Source organism: Monodelphis domestica, chromosome 4 (genome assembly GCF_027887165.1).
Source record: "Monodelphis domestica isolate mMonDom1 chromosome 4, mMonDom1.pri, whole genome shotgun sequence".
Classification (NCBI taxonomy): domain Eukaryota; kingdom Metazoa; phylum Chordata; class Mammalia; order Didelphimorphia; family Didelphidae; genus Monodelphis; species Monodelphis domestica.
In genome coordinates this window covers 416,747,727-416,767,695 of record NC_077230.1, presented here as the reverse complement: position 1 = coordinate 416,767,695, position 19,969 = coordinate 416,747,727, and the positions used below count along the sequence as shown (strand labels likewise).

The window sequence follows — 19,969 nt, the reverse complement described above, 5'->3', positions numbered from 1 at the left end:
TGGGCGGGGAGATGCCCCAGACCGGAGGGGCAGAAGATGGGGGGCGGGGCAAGAGGATGGGAGACCACAAGGAGGGTCCAAGGATGGAGGAGGGGCGGTTGGGATTCCTTTCTCATGGGCCGGGGCCTATGGGCCTCCACGGTCCCCCTGGCCTCCGGGGCTGATGCCCACCGGCTCAAGAACCTCCCGTGACCGGTCGCCTTTAATCGGGGTCGCGCCTTCGCCTTTAATCGGGGAGCTCCTGTCCCTTTAATCGAGGCCGCGCCTTCGCCTTTAATCGGGGCCGCGCCTGCGCCCGGCCCTGGGTTCCTGGAGCGACCCTCGCGGAGGCCGCCACGCGCTGAGCAGACCCGGGGGGGCCCCCCACGGCGGCGGCACCGACGGCGGCGGCGGCAGGGACTCGTTCCCCTCTCTCCCCCTTCCCCCTCTAGCTCCAGACCTGTGTGGACGCTCCCCCCTCCCTCCTGGGCCACGGCCACGGCCACGCGCGGGGCGGGGCGGGGCCTCCTGCGGCCCGCGGCCCCTCCCCCCCGGCCCCGCGCGGCGGCGGCCGCTGCTGCCTCCGCTGCCTCCGCTGCCGCCACCGCCGCTGCTGCCGCTGCCGCCGCCGCCACCGCTGCGGCGACGCCTTCACCCCCTACGCGTGGCCCGGCCGCCCGGCGCCCCCCATGGCCCCCTCGCCCCTGGCCCCGGCCTTCTGCCCGCCCGGCCCCGCCCTGCCCCGCATCTCCCCACCCCCCACGCGTGTGCCCGGCGCCCGGGAGTCGGAGGCTGAGCCGCAGCCGGGGATTGGCGGGGCCCGAGCCACGGCCTGATCTGATCCGGCCCGGAGCCTCGTGGGCCTGGGCCCTCGGGGTCCGGGCCTGGCCGCGGGGCCGGGGGTGACCCGTGACCCGTGACCCCGCCCCGGGGGGCTCCAGGTAAGAGCAGAGCCGGCGTTGTCCATGGTCTGAGGGTCTGGCTGTGCCTTCCCCTTTGTGGCTCCGAGAGGCTCCCCCAGGGACTGGGAGGCTGGGGGAGGGGGGCTCTGTCTGTCCCGTGGGACTCGGGCCGGGTCTCAGGGGCTCTCCGACAGCTCGGACCCTCTCTGGCTGGGTCTGTAGCTCCGGCTCAGACTGTCTGTCTCTCTGGCCTTCTCTGGGGCTCCAGCCCTCTCCCGGGTGTCTCTGGGACTTGCCCTGTCTCTGCCTATTCTCAACCTGTGTCTCCTCTCTGTGTCTCTGTGTCTCTGTGTCTCTGTGTCTCCACTCTCTCTGTCTCTGTCTCTCCCTGTGTCTGTCTCTCCCTGTGTCTGTCTCTCTCTGTCTCTGTCTCTCCCTGTCTCTGTCTCTCCCTGTGTCTCTGTCTCTCTCTGTCTCTCCCTGTGTCTCTGTCTCTCTCTGTCTTTCCCTGTGTCTCCACTCTCTCTGTCTCTGTCTCTCCCTGTCTCTCTCTCCCTGTGTCTGTCTCTCCCTGTGTCTCTGTGTCTCCACTCTCTCTGTCTCTGTCTCTCCCTGTCTCTCTCTCCCTGTGTCTGTCTCTCCCTGTGTCTGTGTCTCTCTGTGTCTGTCTCTCCCTGTGTCTCCACTCTCTCTGTCTCTGTCTCTCCCTGTGTCTCTATCTCTTCCTGTGTCTCTCCCTGTGTCTCTGTCTCTCCCTGTGTCTCTGTCTCTTCCTGTGTCTCTCCCTGTGTCTCTGTCTCTCTCTCTGTCTCTCTCCCTGTGTCTCTCTATCTCTCCCTGTCTCTGTCTCTCCCTGTGTCTCTGTCTCTGTCTCTCCCTGTCTCTGTCTGTCTCTGTCTCTCTCTGTCTCTCCCTGTGTCTCTCTGTCTCTGCCTCTCCCTGTGTCTCTGTCTCTCTCTGCCTCTCCCCGTGTCTCTGTCTCTCCCTGTCTCTGCCTCTCCCTGTGTCTCTGTCTCTCCCTGTGTCTCTGTCTCTCCCTGTCTCTGTCTCTCCCCGTGTCTCTGCCTCTCCCTGTGTCTCTCCCTGTCTCTGCCTCTCCCTGTGTCTCTGTCTCTGCCTCTCCCTGTGTCTCTCTGTCTCTGTCTCTCCCTGTCTCTCCCTGTCTCTGCCTCTCCCTGTGTCTCTGTCTCTGTCTCTCGCTGTGCCCGCGGCCCTGACCCGGCCTCTCTCCTCAGGACTCCTGGGTGCCACCTCCGTACCTGTGGCATGAGGATGCTGGGCCTGCCCCTGCTGTGCCTGCTGGCTCTGGGCCCCCCGCAGCCCGGGGCGGCCAGCGCGGTCGGAGCGGCGTCCGTGCCCGACGCCATGGCGGGCTCGGTCTCGGGGCCGTGCCCGCGGCGCTGCCGGTGCCAGACGTCGTCGCCTCCGCGGAGCGTGCTGTGCCCGGGCGCGGGCCTGCTCTTCGTGCCCCCCGGCCTGGACCGCCGGGCCTCGGAGCTGCGGCTGCCGGACAACTTCATCGCGTCGGTGCGCCGCCGCGACCTGGCCAACATGACGGGGCTGCTGCATCTCAGCCTGAGCCGCAACACGCTGGCGCACATCGCCCCCGGGGCCTTCGCCGACCTGCGCGCCCTCCGGGCCCTGCACCTGGACGGCAACCGGCTGTCGTCCCTGGGCGCGGCGCAGCTGCGGGGGCTGGTCAGCCTGCGCCACCTCATCCTGGCCAACAACCAGCTGGGCGCGCTGGCGGCCGGGGCCCTGGCCGACTGCGCCGAGACCCTGGAGGACCTGGACCTGAGCTACAACAACCTGGAGGCCCTGCCCTGGGACGCCGTGGCCCGGCTGGCCAACGTGAACACGCTGGGCCTGGACCACAACCTGCTGGCGGCCGTGCCTGCCGGGGCCTTCGCGGGGCTGCACAAGCTGGCCAGGCTGGACATGACGGCCAACCGGCTCACCACCATCCCCCCGGACCCCCTCTTCTCCCGCCTTCCCGTGCTGTCCCGGCCCCGGCCCGGCGCCCCGGCCTCTGCCCTGGTGCTGGCCTTTGGGGGGAACCCGCTGCACTGCAACTGTGAGCTGGTGTGGCTGAGGAGGCTGGCCCGGGAGGACGACCTGGAGGCCTGTGCCTCCCCGCCGGCCCTGGGAGGCCGCTCCTTCTGGGCCGTGCGGGAGGACGAGTTCGTGTGCGAGCCTCCGGTGGTCACCCACCGATCGCCCCCCGTGGCCGTGGCCGAGGGCCGCACGGCCTCCCTGCGCTGCCGGGCCGCCGGGGACCCCGAGCCCCGGGTCCGCTGGGTGTCCCCCCGAGGCCGCCTCCTGGGGAACTCCAGTCGCACTCGGGCCTTTCCCAACGGAACGCTGGAGCTGCTGGCGGCCACGCCGGGTGACGGCGGCGTCTTCACGTGCATCGCGGCCAACGCGGCCGGGGAGGCCACCGCCTCGGTGGAGCTCACCGTGGGGCCGCCCCCGCCCCAGCTGGCCAACAGCACCAGCTGTGAGCCCCGTGGGGAAGGAGAGGACGGCGAGGGGGGCGCCCCGCTCACCCCCTCCTCCTCCTCCTCCTCCGCCTCCTCCTCCCTGGCCCCCCTGGCCCCCCGGGCCCCCGAGCACGACGGCGACGACGGGGGCAGCGTCCAGGTGGCCGAGCGCAGCGCCACGGCCGCCCTCATCCGCTGGCCCGACCACGGGCCCGTCCCCGGCCTCCGCATGTACCAGATCCAGTACAACAGCTCCACGGATGACATCCTCGTGTACAGGTGAGTGGGGAGGTGGGAGGCGGCGTGCCCAGAGCGTCCTCCCGGCAGAGGCGGAGGCAGGAAGGACCCTTCAAATGGTGCCTCCGACAGTGACCCGCTGGGCGCCCTGGGCGAGGCCCTGCCGCCATGAAAAGATGGCCGGGGCCGAGCGTGGAAGGAAAGGCGTGTCTGAGCCAAAAGGAAGCGGGTCCCTTTGCTAAGAGGGGGCTGAGCCGGGAGGGGGGAGGGAGGCTGGGAGGCAGAAGCTGGCAGGATTCAGTTCCGCTCAAGCATGTCCCCGGTGCCCACTCAGTGCCCAGGCAATGGAGAGGAAAAGGCAGCAGCCCCCAATTGTGGGGGAGCCCACGTGGGGCCCGAAGCCAAGTTCGGTTCTCTTCTCGCCTGCAGGATGGTCCCGGCCGGGAGCCGCTCCTTCCACCTGACGGACTTGGTGTCGGGGCGCACCTACGACCTCTGTGTGCTGGCGGTGTCCGAGGACGGGGCCACCGGGCTGACGGCCACGCGGGCCGTGGGCTGTGCCCGCTTCTCTACAGAGCCGGAGCTGCGGCCGTGCCGTTCGCCCCACTCGGCGGCTCCCGTCCTGGGGGGCACCATGATCATCGCTCTGGGGGGCGTCATCGTCGCCTCCGTGCTGGGCTTCATCTTCCTTCTGCTGCTCCGATACAAGGTGCACGGCGACCAGCCCCCGGGCAAGCCTGCGGCGCGGGGAGGCGTGAGCAGCGTCTGCTCCCAGACCAATGGCGGGGCCCCGGCCCCTGGGCCCGAGAGCTCAGCCTCAGACTCGGACCCTACGCCTCCAACGCCAATCAAGGGGCACACCTTGGTCCAGCTGGACTTGGAACCCTCGAGGGGGCCTCGGGGCCGCCTCGCTCATGAACGTGGGGGGCCATGAGGCCCAGGGAGGCCCCTCGGATGTCCCTAGCCCTGGACTGCTCCCTAGAACACCTCCCACCTCAGCCCGGCACGCTCTCGGCCCCCTGAATGCTCTGAGACCTGGCCTTGGCCCAGGGATGTTCCTCGGCCTAGGCTGGCCTGGCCTTCCAGGCACCCCTCGCCCTGGCTCCAGGGAAGGACATGGACAGAGTGGGTCCCAGGGCTGTGGCTGGGCCAAGAATGGGCATGGGGGGAGTCCGTGCTTGGATGCTGGCCCACCTCGCAGCTCCTGCCCAACCTCCTATTTTTAACAAACCCGCAGGGGACTCGGCGGGAAAGTGGGGACACTATGGAGATTATGTCAAGAGAAACCTATTTTTCTAAGCTCTGGCCTCCCTCCGTCCATTCGTTCGGTCATCCAGCTGCCCGAGGTGGGGCCTTGGTAGGGGAGGAAATCAGCGGGGTGATGGTCACCCTCACACACGCCCTTTTCAGAAAGCTCCCCTCAAGGCGCAGGGAATCCTGCCCTGCCCCAGCCCGTGAGCTGGTCCCCAGACCTGGGGCACTAGAAGCCCAGGGCCCGGGTGTGAGGGACTGGATTCGCCAGGGCCCAGTAGTTGTTGGGGTTCGGGGCTCCCGGAGCTTGGGGGCCAAATTGTGAATTTCTCCAGTCTGGCCATAGGGGGGCCGGATGATCTCACCCTAGGCTGGCGGGTCACGTCCTTGTGCTGGTCAGGGCCTGGTCCAGCTAGGTTAGGGGGTCCCTCATTCCCAGGCCTGATTATGCGCCAGACGCCCAACAGCGTGCTCATTGGATGGCCTCCCACTCGCCTGATCTCAGCCAAGCTAGGAATCCCGTCCCAGCTAGGATCGACCAATGACAGCCGGCCCACGTATCAGAGCCTCGGGCCACCCTCTCGTTTCAGGCCTAGATGGCCACGCATCGTGGCCGACCTGAGCCTGGCACCCAGGCTCCCCCTTGAGCCCTGGGGGAGGAGAACGTGGGCGCCTTCGCCTTCTCTCCTGTCCGGAGCTTCTCCCTCCTTGGGTGCCGCCTTGGGTGATCCTCTGCAGGCCTCCCATTGTCTCTGGGCCTTGGTGGCCTGGTCTGTAAAGCGAGGAGGGTTTCCAGGCTCCCTGCCCACTCTGGCTCTCCTACTCTGACAATCACCCCTGCCGCTTCCAGGACAGGCACGAGGCTGCCCGGAGGGCAGGCCTGAACGGGGTCCTCGAGGAGAGATGGCATTCTGCTAGGCCAACATGGGGCCGTGGGCAGGGCAGAGGGGCACAACTTCCCGTCTAGGGGAAATAGGTCTGGAAGGCCTTGAATGTCAGACAGAACTTTGGGCTTGGTCTTCTGAGTTCCAGAGGGTGTTTTTGAGCTGGGGAGACATGAGAGAGACTTCTGAGCATCATAGGTTTAAAGTTAGAAGGACCTGGGGACCATCTAGTCCAACTGTCTCATCTGACAGATGAGGAAACTGAGGCCAACCACGGTTACACCGCTAGTAAGACTCTGAGGTGGGTTTTGAACCTGGAACTTCCTGAAGCCAGCTCCGGTACCCTAGCCCATTTTACGCCATTCCTGGCTCCAGTACCCGAGCCCATTTTACGCCGTTCCTGGTGATGCCGAGTCACTGTGAAGGCTGGGCAAGAGGCTGCTTTTATTGCGGTCACTAAGGGTTTCCTTTGTCACCCGGCAGCACTGGACGCAGCAGAGGGCAGGCTGGACAAGTGTTGTCATCATCCCACTGGTCACAGGTAGTTTCTTGTGGTCAGCGGGAAGGCCGTGGCCTGGCCAATTTATCAGCAGTGATGGATTCGGGTCGTTACCCCAGGGTACACTCAGCTAACTCCAGGCCTCCCCAGGTAGCCCGCAGTGGTCCGCAGCTTCTCCAGACGCACTCCCAAGGGCGGACGTGCTGCCCGGCGTCCCCAGGGCGACGGGAGCCAAGCTGGTGGGGGACGAGGTGGGCTCTGAGGGCCAAACTTGGGCTGGCCAGGGAGATGGAATGTGGCCCTCCCTGGGGAAGGAGAGAAGGCTGGTGGGACAGAGCAGGACGGGGCAGGAGGGGAAGGCATCCCGGGCTGAGGGGACAGAGGGGCCGAAGGCAGGAAAATACGGGGCGGCTTGGGGGAAGGGTAACCCCGGTTTGGCCAGAGTGTGCAGAGTGCCCGAGGAGGAGTGGTGGGAGAAAATGGTCCACTGGAGAGAGCTTTGGGTACCAGAAGCTCCAACCCAAGCTGCGTTGTCTGAATCAGGGAGATGCTGGAGTTGCTGCGTCCCCCTTGGGCCACTCCGAAGTCTAGAAGTGTGGCTTGGAGCTGGGAAGACCTGGCTTCCGCCTTGCCTCAGACACACTAGTGGAATAACTGGCTGGGCTGGGCTGGGCTGGAGTGGCTCCAAGTTCTCTTCCAACTCTGAACCTGGTCCTCGGAAATCCCAGCAAGTCGGTCCATGAGGTGGTCCGAGATCAGTAAATAGGACGTGGGGGTTAGCTGTTGGGCCATTTCACAGATGGAATCTGAGCGGGGGCCCGGGACCAGAGGAATGGAACAAACTCGAATCCAGAGCCAGGAAACCTGTAAGGCATCCTAGAGGTTGGCCTCTCACTCGGGGCTCATTCACAGGCCCTCCTGCAGGAGTTCCTCTGACCTCTGCTTTGATACCTCCCTGCCTGGGCAGATCCTTCCCTTCACCTCAAGGAGACACATCCCAGGTTATCTATTAGGAATTCTTTCTACTTCCCTCTTCCCCGTTGTTTCTCCTTTTGTTTATGGAATTGTTTATTAAGTGCCAGACACTGTGCTGGGCACCGTAGACCAAAACAAGAGCCTGGGCTCTCAGAGAGCTTCCATTCTGCTGGTAAATGGAAGGAGGAGCGCTCTTCCCCTCTCCTCCTCCCTGCCTCAGCCCCAGAACCTCTCCTATTCCTCCCATCCCCCATAGAGCCCTAGGAAGACCCTCCTTGGGCCACTGGAGAATGCCCATGGGCATAGAGAGGAGCCCCTTCTCCCTGCAAAAAGAGAGTCTATTGGATGAGCAGAATGGAAGGATGAGGATCACGGGGTCCCGGAGAGGAGGAGACCACCCCATGTCTCCAAGCCAGTCCCCCCACATTCTCTCCTCTTACTTCAGTGTCTTCCATGTCTCCCTGCTCGAAACTGTCCCTCCGAATTGTCTGTGTTGGCTTCCTTGGACTTTCTAGTCTCTGTGTGTCTGTTTGACCCATTCTCCACCTGTCCTTCTCTCCTGTCCTCCCCCTGCCCCATTTCTATGTCCGTCTCTTAGACACGTCACAGTCATGCCGTTCCCTGGAGTCCTTGGCTTCCTTCCCACCACACTAGCCCTCCTCTCCTGCAGATTCCGCCTCCTCACTCCTTCCCATGCGCCCCCACACTCTCTGGGTTCTATGTGGCCTTCCCAGCTCTTCCTCTGCTCCATCCCACTGCCCCCCTCTTCCTCCCATCCTGGACAGTCCCCCCATGCTCCAGACCTCCCTCCAATGTCTCCCCACGTCCTCCCCTCCGAGGCCTCTTACCCTCCCTTGAACAATACGCCGTCTTTCTTGTCCTGCTGTCTTCCCACTCTTGCTAGGTCCCTGCAGAGTCTCTGGGCCACCTTCTTGCTGTCCTCTAGGTCACTGTCACTCTTATTCCCCCAGACACATGGTCCCCAATGTCTCTACCAAATGACTGCACCTCGAACCTTTGTCCCCCCTCATTCCCCCCACATGCTTGGACTTTCTACTTCAGGGTGCCTCCAAATTCTTGTTTGCTCCCCACGCTCTCCCTCCCCCACAGTTAACTGTGTCCCCCCCACCCCCCATCTTGTCATCTCTCTCCAACATTATTTCCTCGGTCTCTGTTCCCCCTGTCAGTCCTCTTTTGATCTCTTTCCCACGTCTCCTCCATCTCCCTGTCCCCACCACGATGTCCCCCACACTGTCCTCATGGGCTCATCCATTCTAGCCTAGCTTCCCCACTGGTCCCCACAGCCCCCCATACCATTTTCTACATGTTTCTCCATGGTTTGGTGGCCCTTTTACATCATCCCCCTTTTGTCGGTCCTCCCTGCCACCCTCCCCATGGTCTGCCTTTTGTGGCTCCCCCCATGGCCCTTTGTCCCTGGCCAAGTGACCAGGGCACTGCACTCCTGGCTCCAGATAGGGGTGTGGTGTCTTTGTTCTCTGGCTCAAGACGTTCTGGGACGAGGGGTGACGTCTAGGCCATTGTCCATACTTGCCCCCCTTCCTCCAGACCAGGCACCCTAGGACAAAGAGTCCAGGTCTGTGCCAGGACCCAGGCGTCCGGGTCCTCAGCCCCCAAGTCTCTCGGCAATTCAGGCCCCCGATTCTCAGCCTAGAATATGTCTGCTCAGCCCACTCCCTGTTCCTGGCTCCTCCTCCCTCTGCCCAAGAACTCGGTTCCCCCCTTGTGTCCTGGCCCCTGCCTTACCCCATCTTATCTCCCCGTCTTCCCCTATCTAGTTGTCTGGCCCTTTTCTATCTCTGCCTGCCTTGGTGAAGGAGACCTCAGTGTAGGAGAGTGCTGGCCTTGGAGTGGGGTGGCCTGTGTTACAGGATAGCCAGCAAACTTCTGGGTCCCATCGTTTGGGTGCCTCTAGGGGTGAGGGCCCCCCAAGATAAGGCCGGACAGTTCTGTGTCAGAGTCTGCCATTCTGCCGCTTCAGTTCTTTTCATGGCCCTCCGCTGCCTCATCTTCTTCTTTGATCCCCGCCTCTCCGTCTTGCCTGCCTTCCTCTCCCGGGTCCTTCCAGCTCCCCTTTCTAGCCTCTTTTCCTTGCTTGTACTCTCCCTGCCCAGCCTTGCCCCTCGGGCCTCTCTGCCTCCATTCTCTCCCTGGCCCAGGCTCTTCCTCCCCCCCCCCCCTGCCCCTCTCTCTGGCCTCCCCATCTCTGTCCTCAGCGCTTGCTCCCCTTGGCCGCCCTGCCCAGCCCTCTGTCCCTCAGCTCTTCTGGGGGCTTGGTAATTCGGGCCCATTAAGGCTAATTACCGGCCCTGGTCTGCCGGGAGCCAGCCCTAATGGGGACATCCGTGTGGGGGAAGGGTGGAGCTGGGGCCCCAGGGGCGCCCCACCGTGTTGGGGAGTATAAATGGGCCTGCCCTGCCCAAGGAGCGGCCCTAGCCAGGCTCGGTGCAGGGGAGGCCCCAGCCGTGCTCACCCTGGAGCTGGGTCTTGGCCCGCTGCCCTCTATCAAGCGGCAGGTTGTGTCCGGGGAAGGGGAGGGTATGGGAAGGGGCCCCGGGGGAGGGGCATCTCCTCCGTCCTCCCTCTCCCCCGAAGCCATGGCGGCCTGCTTACCCGCCCTGCTCTTCTTCTCCCTCTGGCTCCCATGGGGTGAGTGTGGAGGAAGGGACCGGGAGGCGGGGGGCTTGCAAGCAGGTTCTCGGCAGGGGAATGCCCGTTGGTCTGGGGGAGGCTGGGCTGCAGCGAGCCCATGTGGGCAGCTCTGAGGCGGACGGCTGGGCGACCACGGGCAGGCCTCTGGGGGGCCGCATCTGGGGCAGGGGGCTGGAAGTCGCCAACCTGCGCCCTCTGTGTCGCCTCCTCCCCTTCAGGGTCGGCCGCTGGGGGCTCCTTGGGCAACTGCTTCCTCACCGCCTTCCTGCAGAACGGGGGCACGACAGCGCCCGACTTCCGCCTGTACGTGTCCTCGGCGCAGAGGGCAGTCAAGGCTGGGCAGCAGGTGACCACGCTGGTGACCGTGGAGGCGCGCGGGGCCGCCTTCCGACAGGAGCTGAGCCTGGAGCCCGGGCGAACGGAGTGCGTGCGGCTGCCCTCGAGCGTGGAGCTGCGCGGCTCGGCCGTGCGTCTCGGGGCCGTCCAGGTAACGTCTTCGTACCTGGTGTCCGTGCTGGCGGTGAACGCGCGACTGCGCTCCCTGGACACGGCCCTGGTGTTCCCCTGCCAGCAGCTGGGCACTCGCTACACCGTGGTCACGCCTGTGCTGCAGCCCCAGGACAGGTACAAGGAGTTCGCAGTGGTGGCCGGCCCGCAGGCTACCAGCGTGCAGCTGACGCCGCCGTGCGCCGTGAGCCTGGGCGGCCTGAGTTACCCGGCGGGCCGACCGCTGGCCGTCAGCCTGCAGCCCTTCGAGGTGGTGCAGGTGCAGAGCGAGATCGACCTGTCCGGGACGCTGGTGGTTGCCAAGCGCCCGGTGGCGGTGCTGGCGGGCCACAGCTGCTTGCGCGCGGCTGACGACTGCGAGCTTGTGTGCGAGCAGCTGCTGCCTGCCCACCTCTGGGGCAGCTCCTACGCCGTGCCGCCCTTCACCACGCAGGTCTCCGCGGAGGAGGGCTCGTGCGACTTCGTCTACGTGGCGGCGAATGCCGCGTGCCTCCTGAGCTTCTGGAGCGGCGGGACCGGGGGCGAGCGCGCGCTGGAGTCCGGGGAGGTGCTGCGCTTCCCGGTGGACTCGCGGCGGCCGCTGGTACTGCGGGCTTCGGCCGCCGTGCAGGTGCTGTTCCTGGCCGGCAGCGGGGCCCGGGCCGGCGTGTCCTACGACCCCTGGTTCTCGCTGATTCCGCCGGTGGACTCCTACGGCTGCTGCTACTCATTGACCGCGCAGCCGGGCTTCTCCAACCTGGCGCTGCTTGTGGCCCCCGGCCAGGGCCTGGAGCCCGGGACCGTGCTTCTGGACAAGCGGCCCCTGACCGGCCTGCGCTGGCGGCCCATCCTTTGGGGGAAGGGGAGCTTCTCCTGGGCCGAGGTGCCTTATGGCACGGAGGGCGGCGGCAGTCACCAGCTGGAAACGTTCGGGAACCAAGCCATCGGGGTCCTCAGCTGTGGGACCTCGGCAAGCGCCGGCTTTGGAACCCAAGCTGTGCGGCAGGAGGATGAGCAGGGTAAAGTCCCGGGAGCCTGGGGACCGCGGGGGCTCGGAGGGGCTGGCTGGCATCTTGTGGATGGACAGAGCAGCTGGACAGCCGAGCCCCGGGATCCTCAGCTCCTCTTGCTCTTTCCTCTTCTCCCCTACAGTCATCCTAGCTGGGACTGGCTCCGACTCTCTGCAAAATCTCCAATCCGTATTTTACGGTCTCCCGATCTCAAGGCTACAAAAGGAGTCCGGTTCCCTCCCCCCTCGGTTCCTCCCTCGGCCTAAGCCCCTTCCCCTAGCGGGCTCCAGAACTCCGCCCCGCCCCCGTCCCGTCCTTCTTTCCCGATCTCCCCCATACGGCTTTGCTCGGGATCCTAACTCACCGAGCTGCAGGAACTATTTATGCCCCAAGGATAAAGTCTGTAGCCTGGTGCGGAATCGCCCCAAGTGCGTGGCCCCCCAAAAGCCACAGGTGGCTGTGGCCGAAGCCGTGGCCGAAGCCGTGACCATCACGGAGCCTGAGGCTTTGTCTGGAGTCAAGGCTATGGCCTCTTCAGGGACGGTGATCAAATCTGCGACTATCTCGGAACCCGTGGCAGAGCCCTTGGGGGGATCTATAACAGACCCCATTGCTGTTGCCGGGCCCATGGCTGGGTCTGTATCAGAACACCAGGCGGGGAACCTGGGTGCATCTCTGACAGAACCCGGGATCGGGGCCATCGGGGGATCCGTCTCAGAACCCGGGCTTGGGACCTTGGGGGAATCTGGCCTGGGCAACATGGGTGTCTCTGGGGGGGAATCTGATCTTGGAGTCCTGGGGGGGCCTGTGAGGGAATCTGGGCTTGGGTCCCTGGAAACTTCTATGGCAGAATCAGGGCTTGAGCCCTTAGGGGAAACCGGGTTCGGGCCCGTAGGGGAGGCCGCCACAGACTCTGTGCCCGAAGCGGTGCTCGGCTCCGAGCCTGAGACGGCGGGGAATTGCTGGGCCGCGGGGCTCCCCTACTTGTCCTCTTTCGACGGCCGTTCCTTTGCGGTGCCAGGAGCCTGCGCGTACACGCTGTGCCGCTGTATCCAAGGTGTCCCCGGGGCGGGGCTCCCAGCTTTCCACGCGTGGGCTGGGGGAGCTGGGGGCCGGCTGCCTCTGCGCTACGTGTCCCTCAGCGTGTTCGGCCACACGATCACCGCTGCCAAATACGAGTACGGCTTCGTCCGGGTAAGACCCTGGGCGGCGGGTTCCCACACCTTTCCTCCGACTCAGGGAATTAGACCTCCTCCCCCGCCCCCGACGCCCTATTGGCCCGCGTTCCCCAGCCCTGCCCCTCTTCCTCGGGACTCCCGCGGCCTTCACAGACCCGCCCCCCAACACCTTCCCAGGTCGACCAGCAGCGAGTCCGGCTCCCGGTGACCCTGGCCAGGGGACGACTTCGACTGTCTTACCGCGGGACCGAGCTGTGGGCGGAGGCCCAGGCTGAGCCAATGGCCGGGACCGGATCTGGGCCTGGGACAGCGGCCAAGGCAGAGGCAGAGGTCGGAACCTGGACCGGCCCCAAGACCAAGGCAGGGCCCGAAGCTAAGGCAGGGGCAGCAACCGGGATGGAGCCTTGGATGGGGACCGGGACCTCGTCTAAGGCAGGGGCAGGGTCCGAGGCGTGGTCCGGGATCGAGGCTGAAGCCAAGATGGGGGCAGCGCCTGAGACCTGGACCGGGACCAGTACTGGAACCCAGGCAGGGGCAGGGATGGGGTCTGAGACGGGGACTGGAGGCCAGCCAGGGCTAGGGGTGGCTGCGAGGACGTTGACCATGACTCAGACGGAGACCAGGACCGGGACCGGGACCGGGACCAAGGCAGGGGTAGGATTGGGGCCCCAGATTGCTTTCTGCCTGGTGTATGACTGGCAGCAATCCCTGTCCCTCAAAGTGGCTGGGGGATACCGGGGCCAAGTGGGGGGCCTCTGTGGGAACTTCAACGGGGATCCTGCCGACGACCTTAGCCTCACGCAGGGTTCTGTCCTCGTCCCCAACTGGATAGCTGGCACAGTTCTTAGTTCCGCTGCCTCTGTGCGAGTCTTTGCCCAAGCTTGGGCATTGGAGCCCGCGAGTGCCCCCTGCCACTCCAGGTGGGGCTCCTCGTGCATTCTGGGCTCCCTCGATCCCACTTCGACTTTGTGTAAATTGCTGGAGAACCCGCAGGGCCCTTTCCAACACTGCCACCGGATCCTGGATCCGAAGCCCTTCGTCCTCAATTGCCTGGCATCAGCTTGTGTATTCACTGGCTATAGACCTGTAGTGTGCCAGGCTCTGGAGACATACGCCCACGCCTGTCAGCGGGAGGGAGCGACCCTGGGCTCTTGGAGGCTCCTGGCCAACTGCCGTGAGTGTGCAGGGGTTCTAGGGGCAGAGGGGTGGTGATCCTGGCCCCCCTAGCTTTTGGAGCAGAGAAGGAGGGGGGCAAGGGCCCCTGGGGTTCAGGCTCAGGAATCCAAGTTTCCCTGGGCTGGGGAGGAGTGGATTACAGGATCCCAAGTTGTAGATGGGGTGGGGGTAGATCCAGCTCCTTAGCGGTGACTGGGATGCCGGGCAGATTTTCAGATGACAAAAAACTGGCAGGGCTGCTTCCCCATTTCCCTCCCTCTCTTCCCAGGCTCCTCTCCTCTCCTCTCCTCTCCTTCTCCCTCTCCCTCTCCTTCTCCCTCTCCCTCTCCCTCTCCCTCTCCCTCTCCCTCTCCCTCTCCCTCTCCCTCTCCCCTTCCCTCCCCTCCCCTCCCCTCCCCTCCTCTCCCCTCCCCTCCCCTCCCCTCCCCTCCTCTCCTCTCCCCTCTCCTCCCCTCCCCTCCCCTCCCCTCCCCTCCCCTCCTCTCCCCTCCTCTCCCCTCCTCTCCCCTCCTCTCCCCTCCCCTCCCCTCCCCTCCTCTCCCCTCCTCTCCCCTCCTCTCCCCTCCTCTCCCCTCCTCTCCCCTCCCCTCCCCTCCCCTCCCCTCCCCTCCCCTCCCCTCCTCTCCTCTCCTCTCCTTCCCTCTCCCTCTCCCTCTCCCTCTCCCCTCTCCCCTCTCCCCTCTCCCCTCCCCTCCCCCCCTCCCCTCCTCTCCCCTCCCCTCCCCTCCCCTCCCCTCCCCTCCCCTCCTCTCCTCTCCTCTCCTTCCCTCTCCCTCTCCTTCTCCCTCTCCCTCTCCCTCTCCCCTCTCCCCTCTCCCCTCTCCCCTCCCCTCCCCCCCTCCCCTCCCCTCCCCTCCCCTCCCCTCCCCTCTCCTCCCCTCCCCTCCCCTCCCCTCCTCTCTTCTCTCCTCTCCTCCTCTCCATCCCCTTTTCAAACACACCCTGACTGGCTCTCACTTATCTAAGCTGTTCCAAAAAACCCTACCAAGGTGTTTTATAGTTGCTGGAGGGGTTAACCCTTACTTTCTGTCTTGCAATAAATACAGAGTATTAACTCCAAGGCAGAAGAGCTTAAAGGGCTAGACAATGGAGGTTAAGTGACTTGTCCAGGGTCATGCTGCTAGGAAGTAGCTGAGGCCAGATGTGAACCAGGACCTCCCATTTCTAGACCTGGCTCTCCATCCCCCCAGCCACCTGGCTGCCCCCTCAAATTGCTGTTTTTAATATAGTTTAAAGTCTACTAATGCTGTGTCCCTTCATTCCAATTTTTTATTTTTCTTGAGTTTCTGTACTTTTGTTCCTTTGGTGGAATTTATTGTTGTTCAGTCATATCCCACTCTTTGTGATCTCTTTTAGGGTTTTCTTGGCAAAGATACCAGAAAATGGTTTGCCATTTCCTTCTACAGCTCATTTTTATAGGTGGGGAAACTGAGGCAAAGAGTTAAGTGACTTGCCCAAGGTCTCACAGTGTTGGAGGTCAAGAAGACCTACACCACCTTTTCTGCTATAAGCTAAACATGTAATAAAACAGTCCTCCAGACAGAAAATAGTGTTTGTGTGAACAGAGGCATAGCGTTCAGGACCAGTGATAAGAGAGCCCTCTTCAGAACACCCTGACAGTATTAACCCTCATTTCTAGGTACCACACTTTAGGGCAGCTAGGGGGCACTGCAGTGGATAGAGTGCCAGACCTCGAGTCAGGAGGACCTGAGTTCAGATCTCAGCAGGAGCTGAGACCCTGGGCAAGTCACTTAACCCTTTTGGCCTCAGTTTCCCCATCTGTCAAAATGAACTGGAGAAGTAAATGGCAAACCACTCCAGTATCTTTGCCAAGAAAACTCCAAAAGAAAACCCCCAAAAGGGTCCTGAAGAGATGGACACACCTGAAAAAACACACACAAAACACCCCCCACCCCATTAGAAAGGCCATCCCAAGGAAATGACCAGAGATGGAGATGTTTAAGGATCGTCTGTCCAGGAGAAGGGGAGGGCTGGGGTTTGAGTACAGAAATACGGAAGAGTGCGGTTTGGGACTTGTATTCCTGGGGTTCCTTTCGTCTTAGAGACTGGGGGTTCTGGGTCCTGGGAAGTGAGACAGGCTCTCCCCAGGCCCGGCTCATGGGAGGGCTCTTGGGCGGGAGGAGGAGACTCATCAACCACTCTGTGTCCTTCCTGCGTGAAGTGCTGACCTGCGGACCCAACAGTCACTACGAGCCTTGTGGCTCTGCATGCCCTGCCACGTGTACGGACCCAGAGGGAGCCCCTTCCCAGCCGTGCCCATTCCCCTGCATGGAGACCTGCGCCTGCAACCCTGGCTTCGTACGCAGTGGCCCGAGCTGCGTGGCCCGCCGGGGCCCTGCCTGTGGCTGCCCGCTGAATGGCCTGGTCCTGGCGCCTCGGGAGGCGATCTGGACGGGCCCAGGCTGTCGCCGCCGCTGCTGGTGCCCTGCCAGCGGGGGCCAGGCTCGCTGCGGTGCGGCGGGCTGTGGGCCCGGGGAGCGCTGCGCCGTGTCCAGAGGTCTGCTCGGCTGCCAGCCCATCGGGAGTGCCACTTGTCGGGCCACGGGCGCCGGCCACTTTGAGACCTTTGATGGGCGCCGTTACCGCTTCTCTGGTTCCTGCAACTACCTGCTCAGTGGCCTCAGAAGCTACGACTCCCTGGAGAAACGGGCCCTCACCCCCTTTCGGATCCTGCTCAGTGGCGGGCCTGCTGGAACCCCCCGAGGAGTCGAGGTCTTTGTACCAGGGTGCCGCCTCCGCCTGGACCAGAGCCAGTCTGGCAGGGTTCTAGTAAGAGATGGAGAGATCCCTGGGCCCGGCCTCTGTGACCTTGTACCCTCCTTTCTCTTGGCTTCTTGGGCTCCCCCCCCCTTTATCCGGGATGTGCTCTTTCATTATTGCTGTGACTCTCCATCTGTCTCTGTGCAGCTTCCCATCTCTCTGTGTCCCTCCTGGTGTTTCTGTCTTTCTAAGAGTCTCCCACATTCTCTCCAGGTCTCTGGCTCTCCCTGTGGGGATCTCAACCTCGCTGGATAGCTAACGCAGCAGTAAAGGCGGCTCTCTCTATCTCTGGCTTTCCCTTTGCCTTTCTCCCATTCTGTCTCTCTCCCCTTCTTTCTTTCTCACTCTACGTCTCTGTTTCTCCCAGGGTCTCTGATTCTCCGTATGTTCCTCACTCCTTATCCTGGGTGCCTCTCTCTACCTCTCCCTCCATCCCTCTCTGCCTCTCTCTCCATCCCTCTCTGCCTTTCCCTCCATCCCCCTCTGGCTCTCCCTCCATCCCTCTCTGCCTCTCCCTCCATCCCTTTCTGCCTCTCTCTCCATCCCTCTCTGGCTCTCCCTCCATCCCTCTCTGCCTCTCTCTCCATCCCTCTCTGGCTCTCCCTCCAACCCTCTCTGCCTTTCCCTCCATCCCTCTCTACCTTTCTCTCCATCCCTCTCTGGCTCTCCCTCCATCCCTCTCTGCCTCTCCCTCCATCCCTTTCTGCCTCTCTCTCCATCCCTCTCTGGCTCTCCCTCCATCCCTCTCTGCCTCTCTCTCCATCCCTCTCTGGCTCTCCCTCCAACCCTCTCTGCCTTTCCCTCCATCCCTCTCTACCTTTCTCTCCATCCCTCTCTGGCTCTCCCTCCATCCCTCTCTGCCTTTCCCTCCATCCCTCTCTGGCTCTCCCTCCATCCCTCTCTGCCTTTCTCTCCATCCCTCTCTGGCTCTCCCTCCATCCCTCTCTGGCTCTCCCTCCATCCCTCTCTGGCTCTTCCTCCATCCCTCTCTGCCTTTCCCTCCATCCCTCTCTGCCTTTCCCTCCATCCCTCTCTGCCTTTCTCTCCATCCCTCTCTGGCTCTCCCTCCATCCCTCTCTGCCTTTCCCTCTATCCCTCTCTGCCTTTCCCTCCATCCCTCTCTGCCTTTCCCTCCATCCCTCTCTGCCTTTCTCTCCATCCCTCTCTGGCTCTCCCTCCATCCCTCTCTGGCTCTCCCTCCATCCCTCTCTGCCTTTCCCTCCATCCCTCTCTGCCTTTCCCTCCATCCCTCTCTGCCTTTCCCTCCATCCCTCTCTGCCTTTCTCTCCATCCCTCTCTGGCTCTCCCTCCATCCTTCTCTGGCTCTCCCTCCATCCCTCTCTGCCTTTCTCTCCATCCCTCTCTGGCTCTCCCTCCATCCCTCTCTGGCTCTCCCTCCATCCCTCTCTGCCTTTCCCTCTATCCCTCTCTGCCTTTCCCTCCATCCCTCTCTGCCTTTCTCTCCATCCCTCTCTGGCTCTCCCTGTCTCCCGGTTCCACCTTGATCTCTCTCTCTTTGAGTCTCTGTCTCTGCGTGTGTCCTCTGCCTTCGCTCTCTGAGCCTCTCAGTCTCCCCCCCCCCCCTTGTCCGTCCCCTCCCCAGACCCCTTCTCTGTCCCCGGCCCCCGCCACGGTCCGTGCCTGTGACCTGCAGCCCCTGAGGTCCATCTGTCTCCTGTCTGATCTGTGTCCCTTACGTGTATGCAGGTGAATGGCGTGTGGAGGAATCTGCCATGCCAGGTGGGCGGCCACGTCCTGGTTTTCCGCAGAGGGTGGGACACCGTCGTGAGCTGTCCTTTCGGCCTCCGGCTGGCCTTTGATGGCGGAAGCCACCTGATGCTGGCCCTGCCCCGGCGCTATTCGGGCCACGTGGCCGGTCTCTGTGCCGACTACGATGGCGACCCGGCCAATGACCTGTACCCTGCGATAGGGGACGTCCCGCCGTCGGGCTTGTCTGGTCCCGCTAGTGCCTTAGCCCTGGTCCGGAGCTGTCGTGTTGGGGCAGCCCAGGGCTGTGGGGAAGAGGTCGACGGAGACGCGAAGGACCTGACCGGTCACTGCAAGGGCGCCATCAGTGGCTGTCACATTCTCGTGGCCCGAGATGGGCCCTTCCGGCTGTGCCACGGGCGCCTGGACCCTCGAGGCTATTTTCAAGACTGCCTTCGGGACGCCTGCCTGATGCCTAGGAGAGGGGCCTGCCCCATCCTCGGAGGCTACGCGGCCGCCTGCCAGGAGGAGGGGATCACCATCTTCCCGTGGCGGACCCGGAACTTCTGCCGTGAGTGCGAGGATCCTGGCATCCGGGCCCCGGCCCCTAAAGGACCCAGGCATCGGGCCTTCGGCCCCTGCTGCTGTCTGCCTCCTTGGGGTCCGGGGAACTGACTTTGGGTCCCCAACCAGCCCGGCATCTGGGCCCCAAGTCCTTCAGGGACTCCGACACCGGGGGGATCTGAGGAAGGTTGGGGCCCCCACTCACTGCCTATCTGCCTCCTCGCAGGTCCGCCATGCCTTCCTCACTCCCACTACGAGCTGTGTGGGCCGGGGTGCCCGCTCACCTGTGGGAGCCTGTTAGGCCCTTCAGGCTGCCAGGCTGGACGCTGTCGCGAGGGCTGCGTGTGTGACGCCGGCTTTGTGCTGAGTGGGGCCAGGTGCGTGCCCCTGCGCCAGTGCGGCTGCCCGCTCTCTGGCCGGTACTACGAGCCGGGCATCCGGCTGCCGGGGATTTGGGGGGCTCCGTGCAGAGGCCCCTGCGTCTGCCGGCCCGGAGGCCAAGTGTTCTGTCCCTGTGGAGCTCCCCCGGCCGCTGCCCTCTCGGGCCCGGGGCTCTGCCTGATCTCTGCTGGCCCCTACTGTCGAACCTTCGATGGTGCCACCTTACGTCTCCACGGGCACTGCTCCTACACGCTGGCAGGCACGGCCCCCACCCGCCCCCCAAGCCTCCTCCCCTTTTCGGTGCTGGTGGAAAACGGGCCCTTCGGGGCTGCCCTCAACCGCGTCGCCCTCACTGCCGCCGGACACAGCTTTGTCCTGGATCAAGGAGACTGGGGCTACGTCACGGTGAGTGGCATCGGCCCTCGGCAGCCCTGGCACGTCCCGGGAGCGGGAGAGAGGGCAGGGCCGAGGGGGCAGGGCAGAGAGGGAGACGTTCTGAATCCTCCATCTCTGAGGAGGCCACGCTGTCCGGCCAGCCCCGTGGCACAGCTGGCGCCGACGTTCCCAGGGTCGGGGTGTCTGGGTTTGGGGGCCATTTTCCGGGGTCTGTGCTCGTGTCTCTGCCGTCTTCTGCCTCCCTCCTTCTTCCCCTTCCCGGCTCTCCCCATCCCTGCGCCTCCGTGTCTTTGGCTCGACTCCACAAAGGCCGCAGATCGTCCCGGATGACCTGGGTCTTTCCGGCCCCCAGGTGGACGGGGTGCGGTGCTGCCTTCCCTTTGGCCTTCCCGGAAGCGGCATCCGAGCTTTCC

The 19,969-nt window shown here is 63.9% G+C and overlaps 2 protein-coding genes across 2 annotated transcripts; one reads left to right on the top strand and one right to left on the bottom strand.

Annotated features, from left to right (window-relative positions):
• The first annotated feature begins 643 nt into the window (after window positions 1-643).
• Window positions 644-4,897, top strand: LRFN3 (leucine rich repeat and fibronectin type III domain containing 3). Its single transcript, XM_056825298.1, has 3 exons — window positions 644-920; window positions 2,117-3,640; window positions 4,028-4,897. The coding sequence occupies exons 2-3, from the start codon at window positions 2,148-2,150 to the stop codon at window positions 4,530-4,532; spliced, it is 1,998 nt and encodes a 665-aa protein (XP_056681276.1). The 5' UTR covers window positions 644-920; window positions 2,117-2,147; the 3' UTR covers window positions 4,533-4,897.
• Window positions 4,898-6,157: 1,260 nt separating this feature from the next.
• Window positions 6,158-11,435, bottom strand: LOC130459011 (uncharacterized). The gene is made up of 3 exons (XM_056826208.1): window positions 11,121-11,435; window positions 9,839-11,054; window positions 6,158-7,096 (listed from the first exon to the last, which is right to left on the bottom strand). The coding sequence occupies exons 1-2, from the start codon at window positions 11,433-11,435 to the stop codon at window positions 10,092-10,094; spliced, it is 1,278 nt and encodes a 425-aa protein (XP_056682186.1). The 3' UTR covers window positions 6,158-7,096; window positions 9,839-10,091.
• Window positions 11,436-19,969: the final 8,534 nt, after the last annotated feature.

Coding starts and splice junctions, on each gene's coding strand:
- LRFN3 (XM_056825298.1), top strand. CDS start 2,148: ATGAGGATGCTGGGCCTGCCCCTGCTGTGCCTGCTGGCTCTGGGCCCC. Junction 3,641..4,027: donor GATGACATCCTCGTGTACAG/GTGAGTGGGGAG, acceptor TCTCGCCTGCAG/GATGGTCCCGGCCGGGAGCC.
- LOC130459011 (XM_056826208.1), bottom strand. CDS start 11,435: ATGCCAGCCAGCCCCTCCGAGCCCCCGCGGTCCCCAGGCTCCCGGGAC. Junction 11,055..11,120: donor GGGGCCACAAGCAGCGCCAG/GTTGGAGAAGCC, acceptor CGGCGGAATCAG/CGAGAACCAGGGGTCGTAGG.